The sequence below is a fragment of the Ictidomys tridecemlineatus genome, chromosome 2, assembly GCF_052094955.1.
Source record: "Ictidomys tridecemlineatus isolate mIctTri1 chromosome 2, mIctTri1.hap1, whole genome shotgun sequence".
Classification (NCBI taxonomy): domain Eukaryota; kingdom Metazoa; phylum Chordata; class Mammalia; order Rodentia; family Sciuridae; genus Ictidomys; species Ictidomys tridecemlineatus.
Window position 1 is genome coordinate 3,370,091 of NC_135478.1, and position 20,252 is coordinate 3,390,342.

At 59.0% G+C, this 20,252-nt stretch overlaps 1 protein-coding gene and 1 long non-coding RNA gene across 8 annotated transcripts in view; one reads left to right on the forward strand and one right to left on the reverse strand.

Moving 5' to 3' along the window:
- Catsperd (catsper channel auxiliary subunit delta) overlaps nucleotides 1-20,252 on the forward strand; it is a 41,927-nt gene that overhangs the window by 1,300 nt on the left and 20,375 nt on the right. For 3 of the 7 annotated variants that reach the window (XM_078034214.1, XM_078034219.1, XM_078034234.1), the window contains exons 1-11: nucleotides 10-560; nucleotides 2,005-2,059; nucleotides 3,322-3,395; nucleotides 4,026-4,098; nucleotides 4,613-4,727; nucleotides 6,202-6,269; nucleotides 11,658-11,771; nucleotides 15,115-15,198; nucleotides 15,422-15,655; nucleotides 17,920-18,070; nucleotides 19,007-19,102. In XM_078034214.1, the coding sequence (XP_077890340.1) occupies nucleotides 346-560; nucleotides 2,005-2,059; nucleotides 3,322-3,395; nucleotides 4,026-4,098; nucleotides 4,613-4,727; nucleotides 6,202-6,269; nucleotides 11,658-11,771; nucleotides 15,115-15,198; nucleotides 15,422-15,655; nucleotides 17,920-18,070; nucleotides 19,007-19,102 (1,279 nt within the window). In that variant the 5' untranslated portion in view covers nucleotides 10-345. Of the gene's footprint in view, nucleotides 1-9; nucleotides 561-2,004; nucleotides 2,060-3,321; nucleotides 3,396-4,025; nucleotides 4,099-4,612; nucleotides 4,728-6,201; nucleotides 6,270-11,657; nucleotides 11,772-15,114; nucleotides 15,199-15,421; nucleotides 15,656-17,919; nucleotides 18,071-19,006; nucleotides 19,103-20,252 lie in introns of those variants that run through there. The other 4 variants (XM_040290628.2, XM_078034230.1, XM_078034225.1 and 1 more) reach the window with 4 other exon arrangements.
- On the reverse strand, nucleotides 7,893-13,149 carry LOC144371692 (uncharacterized). Its single transcript, XR_013431689.1, has 2 exons — nucleotides 11,909-13,149; nucleotides 7,893-10,724 (listed from the first exon to the last, which is right to left on the reverse strand). It is a non-coding gene; the product is annotated as an uncharacterized LOC144371692 (long non-coding RNA).

The following is a 20,252-nucleotide window of genomic DNA, read 5'->3' on the forward strand; positions in this document are numbered from 1 at the left end:
CCGCTCTCCGGGCCGCGGCGCACGTGACGCCTGGCGCGTGCCGCGGCCCCGAGGAGGGCGTGGCGCTAGAAGCCACGCCTCTAGGAGGGGCTTGCGGTGGGCGGGGCAACTCCGTCGGCCTCCCACCTCACGCGCGGCAGAGCTTTCGGGTCACCGGGAAAGCTGTAGAAAGAACTGATGCTGCAAGCCTTTGAGAACTTGTGGGCTCCCTGTGCACGCGCTTAGGGGAGCGGGTGACATGCGAATGGCCAAGCTCTGGGCCGTGAAGTTGCATTCGAACTTCCCAGGAGACAGGACGCGCATGCCCACAATGACGGGCCCTGCGAGCCCAGGATCCAGTCGCGCATGCTCAGAATCCAGGCCACGCAGGGTGCTGCCATGTGCGCATGCCCAGGCACGGGAGCCCCCAGGCTGGTCTACGCACGCCCTCTCTGTGGAGCTAGTGCCCGAGGCGGTTGTAGGGCGGTGGTAGCCGTGTCCAGCGAGATGCTGGTGTGGACGCTGGTGGTGGCGGCGGCCGCGCGGCTCTGGGCGCCGGTCGGAGCTAGTCAGCTGTGCCGGTGGGGCTGCCCTCCGGGGGCTGGGGTGCTGCTAGCGGTGGGGAGGGCGCCGTCCTTCTACGTCCTTGAGGCCGCGGACCCTAGGAGTCAGGCTTGGTACTGCCCTTCCTCCCACCTTCCCAGCCCATCTCCACGTCCGCCAGCTTTACCCCGGGACTCCTCGGCCGCTTCCACCCTAGACTTTGTCCTCCAGTCCGTTGACCAATGGGCATTCCCCTGCCTTGGTTCTCCGCCGAAACCCAGGACAACGCACGTCCCTCGCGCAGCCTGCAGTCCCCTTGCACAGCCGGCCGGAGCTGTCCTGTGCCTCCTTCCACGTTTAGCTGGACCATGTCCCTGGTCTCCGCTCCCTGGGGGCCGGTAGTAGTACGTCCTCTCCCAGACTTCACAATCACCCGAGAGGTTCCTGGGGTTCCCAGAGCTCCTGGCCTGACCCCTGGGTCACAGGACTGCAGCCAAGACGTCGGTCCAGGCTTAGGGCTTTCTGTTCCCTCTGCCTGGCATGTTTGGCTTCCAGATTTCTCCATGACCAGTTCTTCATTCCCCCTTTTAGGCCCTTCTCCACTGTTACTTTCTGTCCCCTGATTCTTGTATTTCCTGTCACTAATTGCTGTTATTTAGTAATTCGCACCGTGAGCCTGTGGGCTCTGGGCTGCCCATTTCATTCATTCCTTAACCAGTACACTTCTAGACTCCGTAGACGGGTGGATAGTGTGCAAGGGCCAGGGGCCACGCAGATGCCAAAGCTCAGTTGGCACCCTCGGGCACAGGAGTGAGCTGTCACTCAGCAGGGACCTGCTTACTGTGAGATAGTCAGTGTGTGCCTAAGACCCTTTGGGTCTTTATGACAAGCTTCACAAATTAGTGATTCCTTCACCTCATTTAATGTGAAAACAGACCCAGGAAAACTTAAGACCCACTTGCTGAAAGACATATAGTTAAGTGGGGAGTAAGGTTTTCCTGTAAGGCTTCCTAGGAGGACTTATCTCAAGGTGTATAAGGATCAGTTGTGTCTCCTTCTCCCATTTCCCCCATGCTGCTGGTCCCCGGCCAAGCAGCGCAGCACCTAGGAATTGGTTAGAATTGGGTAGAGACAATTCCCCAAACTTACTGGGTCAGAGGTTCCCAGTCATGCGGCGCTCACTCAAGGTTCAAGGCTGAATCTCTGCTACAAACTATGCCGCCATTCCTACCATCGTGTAAGGAAAGAAGCAGGAAAGCTAATGGCTTGGAGCAGGAGTTTTATCTTCCTCATCTGGGCTCTGTGAATGAGCTTTTGGGAACTGACAGGCTCCATCTCTGTGTAGGCCTGTACATAAATCTGCTTCACAGAGCGGAGGGCCCACAGTTTCATTCTAGGGTCACCCACAAACCCTCAAAAAAAATCAAGGGCGGTAACTAACATAGTCTGAATATTGACTGCAAATGTGTCTGTTACCTCCAGGATTCGCACGGTGAGGACAGGAAAAGTGTTTAACGTCATTCAGCAAGTCCAAGGGGTACGTGGCTCCCCCCTACATGCTGCCTTGAGTTTTTATCTAACAGCTAGAGGGGAAGGAACATTTCCTCATATCTCCTGAGGGGCAGCAGTACATCAGGTCTCTAAGGAGGTTGCTTTATTTAATCCTTAATTAATTTTCCTTAGCAGTAGGGAATAATCACTCCCATTTCCCTAAAATCTAGTTGAGAGCTTTGATCAAGGAACCTACCAAGGGTAGGAGTGGGGTTAGGACTCAGGTCACCTGACCCTCCACCCACAGCTAGGTCTGCTATCACATCTGATAGATTTTGAAATGCAGTCACGTGGAGGTGCTCTGCGTGGCGCAGCATGGCGGGTAGCACCACGTTACCCAACACGTGCTTAAGATGCCTAAAAAGCAAATTCCCCTCCAAGGAAGCTTCCTGTTGACGCTAGGCAATTTCAAAGGTAGTCTTTCTAAATCAAGTCTCTGGATTCTCACATTCTGGCATAAGATTCTCCATCCTTAGGCCTCTCTTCTAAGTAATCATCTGGGTGTTCTGTTTGTTTAGAGAAGGGCTCTTTTTTAAAAAAATATTTGTTTAGTTGTAGATGAACACACTATTCTTAGTGGTGCTGAGGATCAAACCCAGTGCCTCACACATGTGAGACAAGCACTTTACCACTGAGCTACAGCCTCAGCCCCTGGAGAATGGCTCTTGCCATGGTGCCCAGCCTGGCCTTGAACTCCTAGGCTCAAATGATCCTCCCGCCCCATCCTCCCAAAGTAGCTGGGACAACAGGCGTGGGCCACAGTACCCAGCTACTATCTGTCAGTAGACAACATCTACAGGAATGAGGTGTGATACGAATCACACCTTTTATTTCATTGTGATTATAGATTGACATCAAACTGCAAAAATAGTCCAGGGCGGCTCTAGGGACCCCTCCCCAGCTTTCCTCAGTGACCACACTGAGGAAAAGTCCACACCTGACGTGACCACACTCTAAAACCAAAAGAGGAAAATGAAGCTGGGCATGGTGGCATACACCTGTCGTCGCAGGTAACCTGGAAGGCTGAGGCAGGAGAATCACTTCAGCGCAGGAGTTCAAGGCCAGCTTGGGGGACATAATGAGACGCCATTAAAAAAAAAAGAAAAAAGAAAAGAGGAAATGACATTGACACAAGCCACCTACCTAATGGATATTTCACCCTTTACATTTGTAATGTTGACATTGGGTTGTTCTTGTATTGCCTGGTTATCAGCATTGATCTCATTAAGACTGTGTGATTCTCTCTAGGATGTGCTGTATTTTCAGTCTGGAACCAGGTTGATTAAACATGCTTGTGATAAAAACATAGCACTGTATCTAGGGTAAGTGGCCATTTTATTCACCGTCTCCTTCCTTTACATTGAAACTTACTCATCCCACAAACACAAGCAGTGATGGTTTTGCCCTCATTGCTCCTAGCTGGCTGCAGGGAGTCCACGCTTAGGGCTAGGCTTGGAGAAAGGGGAACAGAGAGCAGCAAGTAACTAAAACAGTCACAGCAGAGCGTCCACATCCTGCATCTGTGGATTCCACCGACCGCAGACTGAAAAGATTTTCTTAAAAAATTGCATCCCTGTTGGGGTGTAGTGGCACACACCTGCAATTCCAGCTGCTAAGGAGGCTGAGGCAGGAAGATCGAAAGTTCCAGGCCAACTAAGTGAGACCCTGTCTCTAAATGAAATATAAAAAAGGCTGGGGATGTGGCTCAGTGGTTAAGCACCATTGGGTTCAATCCCCAGTAGCAAAACCAAAAACCAAAACCAAAACAACAAAATCAAATTCCAGAGCTATAAAGAGGTGCTCCTGCAAATTCAGTAACAGGTGTTACCTGGATGGTTCCTGGCTAAACAGGAATTTCCCTTGAACAGAACATTTTTAGAGTAACTTCATGGTCTTTTTAAATTTTCTTGTGTGAAATCGTCCTAATTTAACTCTTTTATGGTTTATTTCAGAAAACACGTTTTTCTCACGAAAGACAACTTTGAGAGTAGTCTCCTTCCACTCACCATCCCTACATCCATGACGGTAGTTACTTTACCAGATGGTTTGAAGGATGTTTAAGATTCGTAATATTCAGGGGAAGACAGAGTTCAGAAGCATCAGAGTGGCCTGCTTTTGTTAGTTTCAGGTTTCTTTGACAACGTGCCCTTTGAGGCCAAGAGCAATTTCTAAGCTAAAACCGGGTTGGTCCTGTTGTCTTCCTACTACCAAAGTGGGCTTTTTCTTTGAGAGAAAGGAAACACAATAGTGGCCCAAGGTCTTCCTTCCACTGTGTGCCCCGGAGATTGGATGGTATCCTCATTTCCTGAGGTCATTTCAAGTCCTCCCTAAATCGTCCTCAGCCAAAGCAGAACCACCCTCACAGTCACTGCTCGGGAAGTTCTGCCACTGGCCCCTGTGCTCCTGGCCTGACATCAGGCCCTGTCCAACAGACATCGAGCTGTGTCCCGGAGACACAGATGAGGACGGACAGGGGGTCGGGGGACAGCTTAGCAGATCCGTGTCCGGCACAGCGCAGTAACCGCATCCCCCTTTCTAGGTGGGCGTGCCAGAAGTGACATCAGCACATTTTGCCAACGCGTTACTGCTGTTGGTAGTGAATGGAAAAGTCTATACTTATGCCTACAAGGAGGATGTCTGGCAGACGGCGACAGGTGCGTGGGTTTGTGTTTTTGAACTTTGTTGGAGTTTAGCCAACATTTGAGAAGCGAGGATCAATTTCAGAAACATACATGGCCTTCCTACTTGGGAGTCAGTCCCTGGATGTCACCTTGTCTCCCCCCAACCTCCAGGTGCTGGGAATTGAACCCAAGGGTGCGCGCCCAAAATAAAACCGTCTGGGGAACCGCACTTGAGTCAGGGTCTCGCTGAGTCGCTGAGGCTGGTTTGGAACTTGAAGTCCTCTTGCCGAGGCCTCCGGGTGGTGGGCTGCCAGGTGTGCATCCCCAGTGTGGCTCAGTGGAGGAGCACTTGCCTGGGTGTGTGAGGCCCTGGGTTCCGGCCCCAGGACTGGAAAGAGGAAAAGAAGGAAGGGAGGGGGTGGGGGAAGGACCCAAGTGAAAATTGGCCGAAGCCTCGTCCCAGAGGGTGGGAACCCAGTGTTTCTGCCCCAGCTCGGCCTGATCGAATCAGAAGACACCCCCAGGACGTGGGTTTGGGGAAAGGACCCAGGAGGGCCCAGAGTGACTCCCCGATGTCTCGTGGGGATGCTCAGTCCCACATAGTGCTCCTTAGGGGCCCGGTGAGCATCCTGAAGAGGAGAGCAGGGAACCCCAGTGCAGGCGGCAAGGGGGTGGCCGGGGGAGCCTTCAGGGCAGCCCCCGCCGGGTGCCCACATTCTGTCCTGTCTCCATGTCTTGTCCACTCTGGGACCTGACGCAGGTGCGGTCCTGCCCTCTGTGTCCTCCTACTCCGGCGTCTTCACTGACCTAAAGCCCTTGAGGTCATCCACGTGGTGACCATGCCTACTCCCACGTGGGTGCCGTGCCCCCGGTGGGCAGACACTGGGGTCCTTTCCACCTCTGGCACGGCCTGCTGCGGGGAACACAGGGGCCAGGCCTCCCCAGTCCCTGCTGTCAGTGATTCTGGGTGTGTCCCCAGGGGCGGAACGGCATCCTCGCGTGACTGTGGGTTTCTGGGAACTGCGAGCATCCCAGCCCCACGCAGTGCACCATCGCCCTGCCCCATGTCCTCGGCACACTTGGGCCTCTGCTGTTTTGATCAGCCGCCCCCGTGGGGTGCAAGCGGGCCACCTCCTCGTGGCTTTGATCTGCGTTTCCCTAACCAGTCAGGGACTGTGTGGCTCTGGAGGAGAAGCCTCTGCTTTTAAATAGAATGAAAGGAAGAGAAGGGAGCCCCACCTGGGATTCGGCAGCCCTGGAAGTCCCCCGCAAGCCAGCAGGTCTCACTAGAATCCTGCGGTGTTCAGAGACACTTTCCATTTCCAAAGCCAGGGGAAGAGGCTACGGCACTGAGGGGAGACCTGTTGAGCCTCCTGTGGTGCCTAGAGAGGGCCTGCAGCTGAGGGTGACCGCCTCGCGTCCCTAGTGTCGAGGCCGACACACTCCACTCTAGAACGTTCTCTGATTGTGTATACAGTGGTATGTAACGATCACCTGTTCTTTTCAGGTATTCAGCATCCCGTTTCACACATCTCTGGTGACAATTGTTGTTTTGTTGGAAACACCTTTTGCACGGTAAGCACGATTTACGATTTTCCCTTCTTCACTCTGTCCCGAACACAAGTCATCATGAATGGGCCCCATGCCGGGCTCGGGGACGTCACCTCCGTGGAGCTGGGAAGAGGGCCTGAGAGCTGGCAGGGGCCCTGGAGAGACTTCAGATCAAAGAGCCCCCCCCTGTGGGCCTGTCTATCTTGTTTCAACAAACGTACCATTTTGGAAGAATTATAGACACTGTAGGGATTTGCTAAAAGACCAGAGTCCCAGGTGTCCTTCCGCCAGTTCCCCAGTGGTCACGCCTCACACAGGACATGGACACGGGAGCCACGCCCATTCCCAGTTCTAGGCCATTTTACCCCATGACCTCCAGAGCCACGGAGACAGCCTTGTTCTCTCTGCAAGGCACGTGTCTCGAGACCAGGGTGCCGGGCACTGAGGACAGCATGAGGCCACACGTGTGTGTGTGTGTGTGTGTGTGTGTGTGCGCGCGCGTGCGCACACGCGTGCACACTAAGCACACAGGTGTCTATGTGAACTATTTTTCATATACGTGGAGACCCATGGTAAAGTCCAACTTGTGATTTAGGTAGAGATCAGCAACGATAAGGAATGACAGAACAGAGATGGTCCCCTCCTGTGACCAGCGTCCTGCAGGATGCGGGGCTCTCCTTCCCAGCAGGGCCCACTGTGTCTTTCCTTTTCCCTTAAGGAGGCACTTGGACCCCTCTGTGGTGGGTCCAGTGGCCCACATGGCCACTCCCATGTTTGGGGCCTTGTTCCACGAGGTCGGGGCTGTGCTCTGGGAAGCTGTGGCATTCAGTGGATGGCCAAGGGGCAGATGGCACACACAGCGCGGAGGGACCCAGGAAGCAGATTCGAATCCAGCAGGTGGGAGAAGGTGCAAGGCCAGTTAGGGGAGCACCCGTGCTTTGTTCAGAGGTGGCCACGGCCATCGGCCAGCCCCAGCTTCGCTTCCGCCCCGGCCAGTTCCGCTCAGCGCCCCCCAGCCTTTCCTCTAGGCCCTTTTTCCATGGAGCCAAACAGAGGAGGCACCGCCACCAGGCTGCAGGGGCCAGGCTCACAGGCTGACATTCAGGACTCGGGTGGACGCCTCCACGCACTTGGTGTTCCCGGCCCTGGCCACACCACAGACCGCACAGTCCCAAGGCCTCGGCCGGGGCCGGACTCAGCCATTGCTGGGCCTCCCCCCGCGGCCGAACTAGGGGATGCTTCTCCCCCGGGCCAGGGGAGCGTGGGGAAGGGGACTGCGTCACACTGTGCAGAAAAGCTTGTTATTTAAAATTTATGAGTCACCCATTTCTGGAATTTTGCGTTTAGTACTTTTGGACCATGCTTGAATGAGGGTGTTAAGACCGAGGAGAGGAAGGCCGTGGGCAGGGGTTATTGTCCTGAAGAGCAGCAGCTCCTATTTTGGACGCCCACGTTGGTGGGGGTTGGAAGTCCTGTGACGGAAGCTGGTTCCCAGGACTGGTGGGTTAGAGACCTCTGAGTCTGGTCTTGAATCAATCTAATGGGGCAGGGGCCAGCTTAGCAGAAGGCCTATGGCAAGGAGAGGGGTCAGGAAAGAGAGGCCCTGGAGACGGGGGAGCAAGAAAGGAAGGACGGACGGAGGCCAGGCAGAGATACCCACGGAGTTTATTTGCCAGAGCTGAGGAATAAAGGCCGCCTCCCTAGATGGAGAGGGGGACAGAGGCTTGGGCTCCAGGACTTTTATGGGGCAGGCTCAGGGGTTAGAGCGGATTCCTGAAGCCGTGGTTAAGGGTGGGTTGGGGTGAGGGAGTGGGGAGCCCTTCTCAGAAGCGCCCTGGGGCGGAAAGCGAAAGTCTTTCTGAATGGCAGCTGTCACTGACGATGGCGGACCCGATGCTAAGCAGGGACCTTGCAGTTTTTGTTATTGGGCCCCTTAAGGGACAGGGGCGTAGGTCAATCTTCTGTGGCTTCTTCCTGCTGGGCAGGGGCGGCTTCTGGACGCTTGTCAGGGGTGCGGGGTGTCATTGGGGCCGTGGTGAGGGTCGGGGGTGATGCTGACCCTGGACGCCCACGTTGGTGGGGGTTGGGAGTCCTGTGACCGACGCGGGTTCACGGTTGGGTTGGGGATCCTTTGAGTCTGGTCTTGAATCAAGGTAATGAGGCAGGGGCCAGCGTCAGCAGAAGGCTATGGCGAGGAGGGGTCAGGAAAGGAAGTGCCCTGGAGAGGGGGCTGCTTAGCTGCCACCCTCCAGTTCCAGTGGCAGAGGGAAGCCTGGGGACCTGAAGGGGACATGAGTAATGAAGTCCCTTGGTGGCAAGGAACCCCGCTCCTTCCCGATCGCAGAGTGGGAGAGAGGAACGTGGGCAGCGTAGGTGGAGCCGGTGTGGACGTGGGGGGGCTCCCTCTGGCCCAGGAAGGCTCCGAGGAGGCGCCAAGCTCGGCTGCGATTGGACGTGTTGCTGGGGAGGTTCCAGAGACTGCAGCAGACCCTGCCTGGCCGACCCCCCAGGGCAGGAGGAGCCATGTGTGGGCCACGGGCATGTTCCCTGGAGCAGGGGCCTTCCTGGGGGGGGTGGAGGGAGCTCCCCCAGAGTTTAGTGCAGGGAAGGAGGAGAGGGGGAGAGTGCTGAGGGCAGGGGGCACGCGTGGAGAGTGAGACTGGCTCGTCCCCCAGGGGAGCCTGTGGAGACAGAGGTCGTCGGGGTAGGAAGGCCGCCCTGGTAGGAGGGGATTCCGTTCACTGATGGGGAGCCAGGGTGGCGAGTGGGGCCCCAGAGGTGGGTTCCTTTGACTCATTAATGAGTAGAGAGGCTGTGGCCCGTGTTCTCAGGCCAGGGGCCACCCCTGAGATAAGTCCCGGGGCAAAGGTTGATCCCACATCATGGCTCCAGGACCCCGAGAGCCGATCCCTGCTTTTTAGCCACCTGAAGGTGAAATGGGCGTGGGAGGTCAGGGAGGTGGAGAGGCAGGGAAAGTGTTGTTGTTTGCTTAGTTGCAGTTGGACACAAAACCTTGATTTTACTTATTTTTATGTGCTGCTGAGGATCGAACCCAGGGCCTCACATGCGCTGGGCAAGGGCTCCACCACTGAGCCCCAGCCCCCCGCCCCCTGCCCCAGAGTGAAAGTTTTGAAGTCCTCCTTCTGGGTTGTTGCCAAAGGAAAAGTTAAATTGACGCCCCCCAGGCCCCTGATCAAGCCTGCTGGCCCTGTGTTTTGTGGCCAGGGAGATGCTGCCCAGGGCTTTACAAGGCAGGAGGGTTCTGGGTCCCTTGTCTGTCTAGAAGGAGGGTCTCTGGAGGAAGTAGGAGCTGGGCGGGGGGCAGGAGGAGCGGGGAAGGCTCAGCGTGGAGAAGGGAGAGAGGCTGCTTGTGAGGGACTCCTTCCACTTTCCTGAGCGCTCGCCAGGTTATGAAGATGGGGAGGCAGAGAGGAGAGGCATAGATGTGGGAGGGTGTCGCCGCCGTTGACCGGGACGAGTCCTTGCTTCCCCAGGGCTGAGCACGGCGCCAGAGAAGCTCGCCAGGGAGGTAGAGTGGACAGCGGAGGAAAGACCTCTCCTGGGGCAGAAGGGGCCCAAAAGGCGGAACCCCTGGAAGGGATGTCTTGGGTCTTCTTAGTCCCCCCAGGCTCCTGTCCTGGTCCCTCTATCCTGCAGTGATGGGGTGCTGGGGAAGGCCACAGAGGGAGACAGGGGACCCATGGGGCGGGGCGTAGTCTGGGCAGCGGGGGGCTTTGTCCTGTTGCTGGGAGCTGCTTCATGAACAGCTCTCTAGGGGGCTTGGGGCCTTGGGGACATTTCCCCAGGTGTGGTTCCTGGTTTCCTGGATTTTCTGTGTCCGACTCCGGTTAGACCCTGCTGATGCCAACTACCTACCTGTCTTTAAGTCTGGCTTCAAGGAGGAGGCAGGGGAGGGCGAGGTCGCCTACCCACAGGAGGCACAGTGAGGATGAAGAAGGAGCCCAGGAATGGAGGAGGGTGTGTGCTAACTGCCCTGGGCCCGGGGCCAGGGTGGCGCAGGCCTGGCCACACACACACCTGGGCCTAGAAGGGAGCTGAGGGGGCTGCCCTGCAGCAGGGGGGGCAGCAAGGGGGAGAGCGGGATTGTGACTGGGCAGAAAACGGAGGCTTTGGAGACGATGTGAACGGGTGTGTGGTGTGCTGTAAAGAATCTCAGAGAAAGAGGACGCAGAGACAAGGTGCGGAGGAGGAGAGGTGGCCGCGGGGCTCTGTCCAGCGGCCACCTCTATCTATGCCAGTCATTAGTACCGTAACCACTTTATCGCTCAGGGTCCAGGAAGGCTGCTTACGCGTTACGAGTTACGCGTCACAGCTGCCGCTACCGTAAGCAGGGCCAGGAGCTTTGTGCGGTCTCAGGGAGGTCACTGTGTGAGGTCACTGCTAGGCGGGCAGCTCCAGGAGCCTGGGGAAGCCTTGTGGTCATCGATCAAGCAAGCTCCTCTGTTCTGGGTTATGTGCCTAAGGTTAAGGTGGAAGCTGATGAGACTCCGGCACAGAGGGCGTTGCCATAGCAACCGGGCATCCTGTGCCTTGGCACAGAAGCTTCCCCAGGAACCAGCATGTCACAGCCGGGGAGTCATCAGGGACCCCATCCCAACACAGAACCCCTACAGTGTGAGGCGACAGAAGGGCTTGAAACATCCCAGACAGTAGGTCCACCCTGGGCGGGTAATGGGAGGCCCTGGCAGATGGACCGGGGGTGGTCCTAAGGTGAGGCTGAGGATCAGGGGCGCGGCAGGTGAGTCTGGATGGAAGCGAAGAGGAGGGAGGAGGAAAGCGCAGCCCCCACCTTTGTGAGAATGTCTCTTCCCACAAGGGAATGGGCTGCTGTGGAGTGACCAAACGGGAGTGGGTGAAAATCGGACAGTCAAAGCCCAGACAAGGCTGGGTGTGTGTCAGGGCTGGTCAGGTTTGCCTTCCACCCCACAGTGGAGGTCACAGAGGTCACAGTCCTTGGGGACTGAGTATGTGGCCCCGGGGTCTAGGAGGAAGGGGACAGGTCCACCTGAACTAGGCAGAGTTACCCTGGGTTCCCAAGGAGTGACGGCAGTGGCCGGCCATGGGACCTGGGCCTCGTCAGTCCACCAGGTGTCCAAGGAGGGACCGACCGGCCCAGGAGGGAAACAGGCCAGGCCTCCGGGCTGCTGGGGCTGCCACCGGGCAGCAGAGTCCTGAGCACAGGCCCGGCCTGCGCGGCCCTGGCTCCTTTCCCAGCCCCGAACACCACCGAGTGCTGGTCAGCGGCCAGACAGACACGTCGTGAAGGGCCGCCGCCCTCCAGCCTGGGGTCAGCGAGACCCAGTCTGTAAAACGAGGGTGGCACAGGCTCAGGCGGGGCAGCTGTCCCTGCTGTTGTCCTGAGGGGTTGATCTCTGTGTGTTGCTTTCCCAGGAGATAAACAATTCCATTTTTGCATATTCGCGTGGAGAACAGGTATCGCAGACCACTATTTATTCCTCCGAAAACGGGGGAATAAGTTTCACCAATTTTACCTTCAAAAACCAGGTATGTTCAATTGGGCAAGAGAGTGAAAATGATATATGTCCTACCTGTTGTCCCCATTGCTCCAGAGACTGAGGCAGGAGGATGCTTGGCCAGCCTGGGGGACACGGTCACCAAAACATAAGCAAATAGATACTCACACACAGGCCCCCGCTGCAAGATGGGCCGTGGGCTGGCAGAGGACGAGCGCAGTCTCCTCTCTGCAGGGTCCAGCTGGCTTGGGGGTGGGGGGACACTCCCAGGGAGTCACACTGGGAAGGAAGGGGGTACGAACATGGCGCCCATGGGAGAGCACCTCAGAGAGCTGCACCACGTCCACTCCCCTCACCCAGACAGTGCCCTCAGCCACCACTGTGGCACCCAGTTCACAGGTGGGAGAACTAGAGTGGGTAGGATCGTGTCCCCTGAAGATGCACGTCCCTCCGGACTTCAGAAGTAACAGCCTTAGGCCATCTGTGTCCTGTGCAGTTACCCCAGACTGGGTGACTGGCCAGGAAGAGAAGCTGCTCCCAGCCCTGGGGCAGGGCAGCCAGGCGAAGGCTCTGGAGGGACTGGCCTCTGGCCAGGCTGCTCTCTGCTTCACAGAGGGCATGCGTCACGGTGCCCCTGTGCTGCTTCAGCCCTGGGACCCTGTGTCCTCGCATGGCAGGAAGGGCAGGGAGGAAGGGCAGAGAGGAAGGACAGGCGGGAAGGGCAAGCAGGAATGGCAGGGAGGAAGGGCAGGGAGGAAAGGCAGGGAGGAAGGGCAGGGAGGGAGGGCAGGCAGGGAGGGCAGGGAGGAAGGGCAGGCAGGGAGGGCAGGGAGGAAGGGCAGGGAGGAAGGGCAGGGAGGAAGGGCAGGCAGGGAGGGCAGGGAGGAAGGGCAGGGAGGAAGGACAGGCGGGAAGGGCAAGCAGGAATGGCAGGGAGGAAGGGCAGGGAGGAAAGGCAGGGAGGAAGGGCAGGGAGGAAGGGCAGGGAGGAATGGCAGGGAGGAAGGGCAGGGAGGAAGGGCAGGGAGGAAGGGCAGGGAGGAAGGGCAGGGAGGAAGGGCAGAGAGGGGAAGGGCAAGCAGGAATGGCAGGGAGGAATGGCAGGGAGGAAGGGCAGGGAGGAAGGGCAGGGAGGAAGGGCAGGGAGGAAGGGCAGGGAGGAAGGGCAAGCAGGAATGGCAGGGAGGAATGGCAGGGAGGAAGGGCAGGGAGGAAGGGCAGGGAGGAATGGCAGGGAGGAAGGGCAGGGAGGAAGAGCAGGGAGGAAGGGCAGGGAGGAAGGGCAGAGAGGGAGGGCAGGCAGGGAGGGCAGGGAGGAAGGACAGGCAGGAAGGGCAGGGAGGGGAAGGGCAAGCAGGAATGGCAGGGAGGGAGGGCAGGGAGGAAGGACAGGCGGGAAGGGCAGGGAGGGGAAGGGCAGGGAGGAAGGGCAGGGAGGAAGGGCAGGGAGGGAAGGACAGGGAGGGAAGGGCAGGGAGGAAGGGCAAGCAGGAAGGGCAGGGAGGAAGGGCAGGGAGGAAGGGCAAGCAGGAAGGGCAGGCAGGAAGGGCAGGCAGGAAAGGCAGGCCGGAAAGGCAGGGAGGCAGACCTGTCGCCCCCAGGGCAGGCGAGCAGGAGAGGGGAGGGCGACTTCTCCAGCCCGAGCCCTGGAGGAGGATGGAGCCCCTGCCGCCACCTTACGGAGCCCACTCCTCACCGTCCTTGCCGAGGAGGAAGGTTCAACTTGAATCTCAGAGGACACTGGCGGGTGTGTGCACCCAGTGGTCATCCGACTGGGAAGTGGGGTGCTGGCCCTGGGACGAGTCCAGATGGTGTGCGCAGCCGGATGGAGTAGGTCGCGCCCCAAGTCCAGGCTGGTGTCCTGGTAGAGGAGAGGACCTGGGAGGATCCACAGAAGGCCCTGGGACAAGGGGCCGTTTCTGGTGTCAGAAGCCTGGGGACACAGGACACAGCTTCTTCCTCAGAGGCTCTGGGGGCTCCTGATTAGCCGGCACCTTGATGTCAGACTCTGAGCATCCGGAACTGTGCCAACGTATTTCTGTTGTCTTAACTTAATGTCTGCTGTTCTGAATGCGGTCTTCTGCCGTGGCAGCCATTGGAAATGAACCCAGGGGCTAAGGCTCAGAGAAGGGCAGTGCCCTTCCTAAGGTCACACAGCATGGCAGAGCAGTTCAGAGGACAAGAGCCCCTCAGGCCACCAAGGGCGTGGGAAGTTCTGGTGTAACTCAGAAGGCACACTTGGGGGTGCGTCCAGAGGAGTCTGGCCTGCTGCCGCGCTCCCCAACATCCCAAATCTGTTTTCTCTGCCCTACCAAGAAGCCCCGCAAAACCCAGAACTGAGCTGGCCACACATTTCATTCAAAATGAGTCCTGGAGGGACCTGGTCACAAGATAAGAATGAACCTTGGGTGGTCGCAAACGCGCATCACTGAGGTCCCCGATTATTAACCCAACGGTTTCCCTCTTCCCTCCCGACGCCTCGGAGTTGTTTTCCCGTGGACTTCTCGACAGGAAGGTCCCTCCGCTCAGGGACTACCTGGGCTCAGGGCCACTGAGCCAGGACAAGAGCCGACCACTGTTGACGCTTGTTCGCGTGGGTCTCCTGACTCTCCTGTCGCCGTCTGGCTGCCCCTCGTCCCCTTCCCCCGAAGCCAACAAGGGGCCTCTCCTGCATCCACGCTGGCATGGTGGCCTGCGGGTCACTGAGGGTGACGTCTGGGTTCCGGTCCTCCCTCTCTCGTCCCGGACTGTGGCCCTGATGACATTAGCACATGTGGCAAGGTGAGCCGTCCTTGCCCTGCGGGAGGAAGGTGGCAGACGTGCTCTGTGGACTCACTCCCGGAGACGGGCCCACCCACCCGTTAGCCAGGGCGGTCGCCTGCCCCCCAGCCCGGGCAGTGCCCGTGGAGCTGAGCTCGCAGGCCGATCTGCTCCCGAGTCGAGGTTCCTGGAGGTTCCGCTGCCAGAGAAGAGGGGGCGGTGCAGCTGGTGCGAGGCACTGCTCCAAAGAGGTCGGCACAGAGCCCCGGGGTCCCAGAGGCCTCGCTCCCCCACAGGACGGCCCGGACCTTGGTCTCCTGCTGCGGGTGGCTGCTGGACGCTTCTCTGGACAGCCAGAAGCTGGGAATGAGGATCCACCCGGCGTGGAAGACCAGGCAGCTCCTAGGGCCGGACCGCGTGGGGTCCTCCAAACACCCACACCAGAGCCGCCGTCCTCCAGGACCCGCTCCTCTGCCGCAGACAGGAAGTGGGTCTAGAAGAAAGGCTTCCATTATAGCTTCTAAGATAATGTGCACTTAGAGGGAGAAGGAAGCAGGCACCGTCAGTCACAGCAGTGGGTGTGTGTACTCACGGGACTGTCTTGTGCTTCACAGGCGGGACTGGCCGGGTCTTTAGGGGGAATCTTCTACTTCCATTCCTTGTCACAGATCGGGCTGCTGCTCGTGAACAGTGGGAAGGTAGGCGACTTGGCCCTGCTCCCCGCTCTCTCCCCTGCACCCAGCAGTGCTCCCTGGCTCCCGGGGTGAAGGGCGAATGTGGCGCCTGTGTCGTTGGAAACTCTGAACCCTGTGGTGGATTCACGGGCGCCATCCAGGGTGAGACTGAGTTGGGACGATGATTCGGCCTGTGCAAAATGAAGCTCAGACCCAGATTTAGCGGGTTAACCCCCGGTTTTGCCAGGCCGTGAAGGGGGTGCGCAGCCCCGGAGTTCGGGAGAGCCAGTCCCCAGGAGCTGCTGGAGGGAGATGCAGGAATAAAGAGCCTTGTCCCATCAGAGGCTTCCACAGGGAGCCGGCGGTGAGGGGAGGGGCCTCTGAAAGGTCTCCAGGTGGCCCATCCCAGACAGGAGTCGACCTGGAAGCTTGGAGCAGCCCCCAGCCCCGCCTCCGTCTCCTTTGGCGCCATCACACTGCGGTGAGGCGATGTTTCTGGTCCTCTCTTCCTTGCTCCGGTCTGCGGGCTCAGACTCCTGTGGTCGGGATCGGTGGAGGGGTCAGGAGATGGGGCTGGGGCTCAGTGGCAGAGCGTTGCCTGGCCTGTGTGAGGCACTGGGTTCCACTCTCAGTGCCACCTATAAGTAAACAAAATAAAGGTCCGTCGACAACTAAAAAATATTAAAGAAAAAAAAAAAAGAGGTGAGAAGATGCTAGCCGGGCTGGGGCGTAGCTCAGTGGTCAGGTGCCCTGGGTTCAGTCCCCAGAACTGAAAACGAAACAAACAGAAAAGAGCAGGAAAGAAGGTGCCCGACCCGAAGGCACGCTCCTGAGATCCCAGTGACCTGGGAGGCTGAGGCAGGAGGATTGCAAGTTCAAGGCCAGCCTCAGCAACTTAGCGAGACCCTGACTCAAAATGAAGACCGTAAAGGGCTGGGGTGTGGCTCTGGGGTGGAGAGTCCCCAGGTCCGGCCCCCAGAACTGAAAACCAAAGAACCGTGGTGCCTTCAAGCCAGGCCGCAGGTGTCCAAGGCTTTTCCAGGCAAGACCCCCTGGGGGAGTGGAGCCTCAGAGCCGCTGGGAGGCGCTGAGTCGAGGCCTCGGCCTCCTGGCTGCCGCGCTCTCATGGGACTCGGTTCCTTTGTCTGAAGGCTCCTTCGCGGGCCTGTGCCAGGTCCCCCGTGGGGCAGGAGGCAGAACCTGGCTGACCCTCCGCTTCGCACCAGGGCTCTCCATTCCCAGCCCCCTACCCCTGCCCTTGGCCTCTGGGTCCTTCTTTGCAGTGCTCCCTACAGGGACATGACCCGGGGCCACTGGGCCAGTCCCCTTGGCTCCCGCCCATGCACCTCTGTGGGGAAAGTGCCATGGGTCAGTGCGACCCGTGTGGGTGGGCCCAGCAAGCGCAGGCTGAGTCTCGCCTTTTGGCTTGGTGCTTGGTGCTTCCCTGGCTCCTCTGACCGCCGTCTGGCAGTGCCAGCCACAGTCCCTCGCGGCACCGTGGGGGTGAGTGGGGGCTGCAGACCCACTCTGTCTCTCAAGCACCCTGCAGGCCCTGGAACGCAGCACTTCTCCTGCCCAGGGCTGGTCTGTGTCCTCCAGCGGCTGGGTGGGGGTGGCAGGCCGGGGCGGGCAGACCCCGAGCAGGGTCAGCAGTCCCCTGGGATCTCTGCACTGTGCGTCTCCCGGGGGACGGCGTCTGTGTCGGTGGGGCCACGTGGCAGGATGCTGGGTGTTTGTTGTTGGGGTGATGGGTGATGGCGGTGCTGGGGATGTGCCCCGGGCCTCCTGCTGTGTGGGCGCTGCACCCGGACCACTCCCCTGCCCTTTCCACTTCCATGCTTCTCTGTTTTGGGGAGCCCCATCCCCAGGCCTTTTCATTTTTTAATTCGAGACAGGGTCTTGCTAAACCACTCAGGGCCTTGCTGAGTTGCTGAGACTGGCCTCAAGCTCGCAGTCCTCCTGTCTCAGCCTCCAGAGTCACTGGGATGACAGGCGTGGTCAGGCTGACGTTGTGCAATAGGGACTCTGACCCTGTCCTGGGAATTCTCTGACGGGCCGATAGGATGGGACTTTGGAAACTGCCCAGTGGAAGAGCCAGCCCCTCACAGGGATTTTAGGAATAGAAGCTAAATTGCATGTGCCAGCGATTTGGAGGAGAGAGGGACCAGCTAGGGAAGCCGTCTGGATGCCAGGCTTCTCGGGCTGCCCTGCCACGGCAGAGCCTGTGAGCAGGCGGAACACCGGGACAGCTTCGCCCTGTAGCAGCCCACCTCGCAGTGACCAGTCCAGTCCTCGAGGCCTCGATGTAGGCATTTGTCCCTTCCCAGGTGGCCTGGTTACCTCTAGAGGGCAGAGCGCAAGCCCAGCACAGCAGGGACCACAGGGCCCGCCCAGCAGGCAGGGGTTGGTTCGGGCCCTGGTGTGGTGGACATGGGCCAGGCCCGTCTCTGGGTGGGCGTTCTGGGTGCCCGGGTGTTGCTCCGCACACAGGAGCCCCCCAGGCCCCACAGACCCCCCGACGTGGCCCAGTGTTGCTTGGGAGGAAGAGTCTTCCCCGGTGGAGGTCCCGGGCCGAGACCTGCTGGCCTTCACGAGGAGGCCGAGGTTGGAGGGACAAGTTCCACTGACCACAGGGGGTGTGTGTGTGTGGCGGGGGTCAGGGCCTCCTGCGTGCTGCCGGGCCCTGAGTGTGCGAGCCGCGGCTTGCCCACACGTGGCTTCCGTCCCCGTGACGGGTCTCTCTAGGGCCTGTTCGTGTACTCGGAGCAGCCCCTGGACCGGAGCCCGGGGCTGGCTTTCAGCTACGACCAGCCCCTGGACGTCTTCCTCTGCCCCGGCCTGAGAGGCTTTCTGATCCTCTGGTCTGAGAAGACCCTCTTGGTTTCCCCCAACTCAGGTGAGCGGGCTGCGCTCTCGGCCTGCAAGATGCGGGGCCCGGACAGGGAGCAGAGCCAGGTCCCCTCGGCAGACCCCGGTGGACAGGTTCTCGCTCCACTGAAACCCACCCGTCCCCCCCAGTTCCCTGGCCGGCTCTGGAGGGCGGGTGGGCAGGTTCCGAAAGCCCCAGGCTCCGCAGGCACAGGTCCCAACTTTGACCAGGAGACCTCAGATCTTCTCTTGGGGCCACAGTCAGTGATGCCACGAGGTGGGCGGGCTGTTGCCCACCTTATAGCATCCAGGATGGACGAGGGACCTCCCCAGCAGAGGGACAGTGGGGGTTGGCCAGCACCTGCAGCGCCGTGGTTGTGGCTCAGCCCTCCACCGCCAGGGATCCGCGGGGAGGGCCTCTGGAGCACTTGGGCTGGGGGCACACAGCCGCATCCTAAGGCACAGAGCAGCTGGGGACGTGGGTGTGGCCCCCACCCTGCCAGGGGAAGAAAAGGTCTCAGGCTGGCCACCCATTTTGGAAGCCCACCCCAGGAAGAAGGCACTGCTTTGAGGTTTTGTTGGTGCTGGGCGGGGGAACCGGGGCCTCCCGCATGGTGGACACACACCCAGCTGAAAAGCTCTGTTTGATCCCTGATTGACACTATCTCTATTAAAAGGCCTAAGCTGAGTGCAGAGGCCACACCTGTCATTCCAACATCTCAGGAGGCTGAGGCAGGAGGATCAAGGTTCAAGGCCAGCCTCTGCAATTTAGCAAGGCCCTGCCTCAAAATATGAAGGGTGGGGGCCTAGAGCACCGGTGGGCTGACCCCTGGAGCTGCAGAGGAGTAAAACAGGAAAAGAGCAAGGTCACCACTGGAGGGCAGGAGGCTGGTGGCAGGGGTGGCCCTGGTCTCAGCGCCTAGGATGCTCACGGGTCCTTATGACTCTCCCCTGTCCCCCCCAGGTCAGCTCTTCGAAACTGTCCAGGTGCACAAAGGATCCCAGGTTCTGTCCACTTCCATCTCCAGACTCAACATCTCCATCCACAGCATCACTGCCAGTGCGTGCCTGCCTTACCGGTACCTTCTAGAAACCTCCATGCCCGGCCATTAGCCAGTGACCTGCCTGACGCAGCCCAGCCACAAAGCAGGCACACGGGGAAGACACAGCTTGTGCCTCAGCGAGGGCACGGGGCCAGCTGGGCACCATCCCTGGGGCTGCCAGAAGCAAGAGCCACAGACTGGGCGGCTCTGACCCCCGAAGTCTGTGCCCCGCTCTGCAGCCTCCAGGCAGGCCTCCGCTCCCAGCTCCGGTAGCCTCGGCTGAGCCTATACCTGCAGGTGGCCATCCTCCCTCTGTCCCTGTCTGTCCCTGGATCCAGAGTTCCCCTTTTCACAAGGTCCCTGGTGATGTGGGACCAGGGCACCCCCACGACCTCCTTTTACCAAGGTCACCTCTGCAGAGACCCTGTTTCCAAATGCAGACGTTTCTCAGGTTGGATGGGGTCCAGCGAGCCGCCCACTGAAGCTGCGGCCACCATGGCCCCAGAGGCTCCCTGTGCCCCGACCACCCCTCGGGAAAATGGGAGAGATCACGGGTGAGGCCATCGCGGGTCCAGGGCGTCTGCAAGGCCACACCCGGCTCCTGGGTCAGGACCCCAACGTCTGTCTCTGAAGACACAGAGCAAGGGCTGGGGAGGTGCTCAGGGGCAGAGGCTCGCCCAGCAAGCACGAGGCATGGGGTTCGATCCTCGGCCCCACAGAAATGTAGAATAAAGATACTGTGTCCCCCCCCACACACACACACACAAATATGTATATCTCAAGCAGCTCGCCCGACTCCAGCGCCCTTGGGCCTGCTGGCTGGGCCACTGCTGTCCTGGGGCTGTCCTGGGGCTGTCCTGTGCTCCATCTTTGGAGGAACAGGTTCTGTCCAATAAGTGAGATTTTCCAGGATGATTTTCCCCTGAGACAGCTATTAGCTTAGAGACTCCGAGGCAATCAGTGAGAGAATTTGCAGGACCACTTGACTTTTTAAGAAAAGCCAGTGCTTCCCGTTTGCTAATTGTACATTGCATCCTATCCTCCGTGTCCATTTATCTGTTTAAAATTAATTTATAATTAGAGAAATTAGTTATATAAGAAATCCAGGGGGGGGCTGGGGACGTGGCTCAGGCGGTAGCGCGCTCGCCTGGCAGGCGTGCGGCCCGG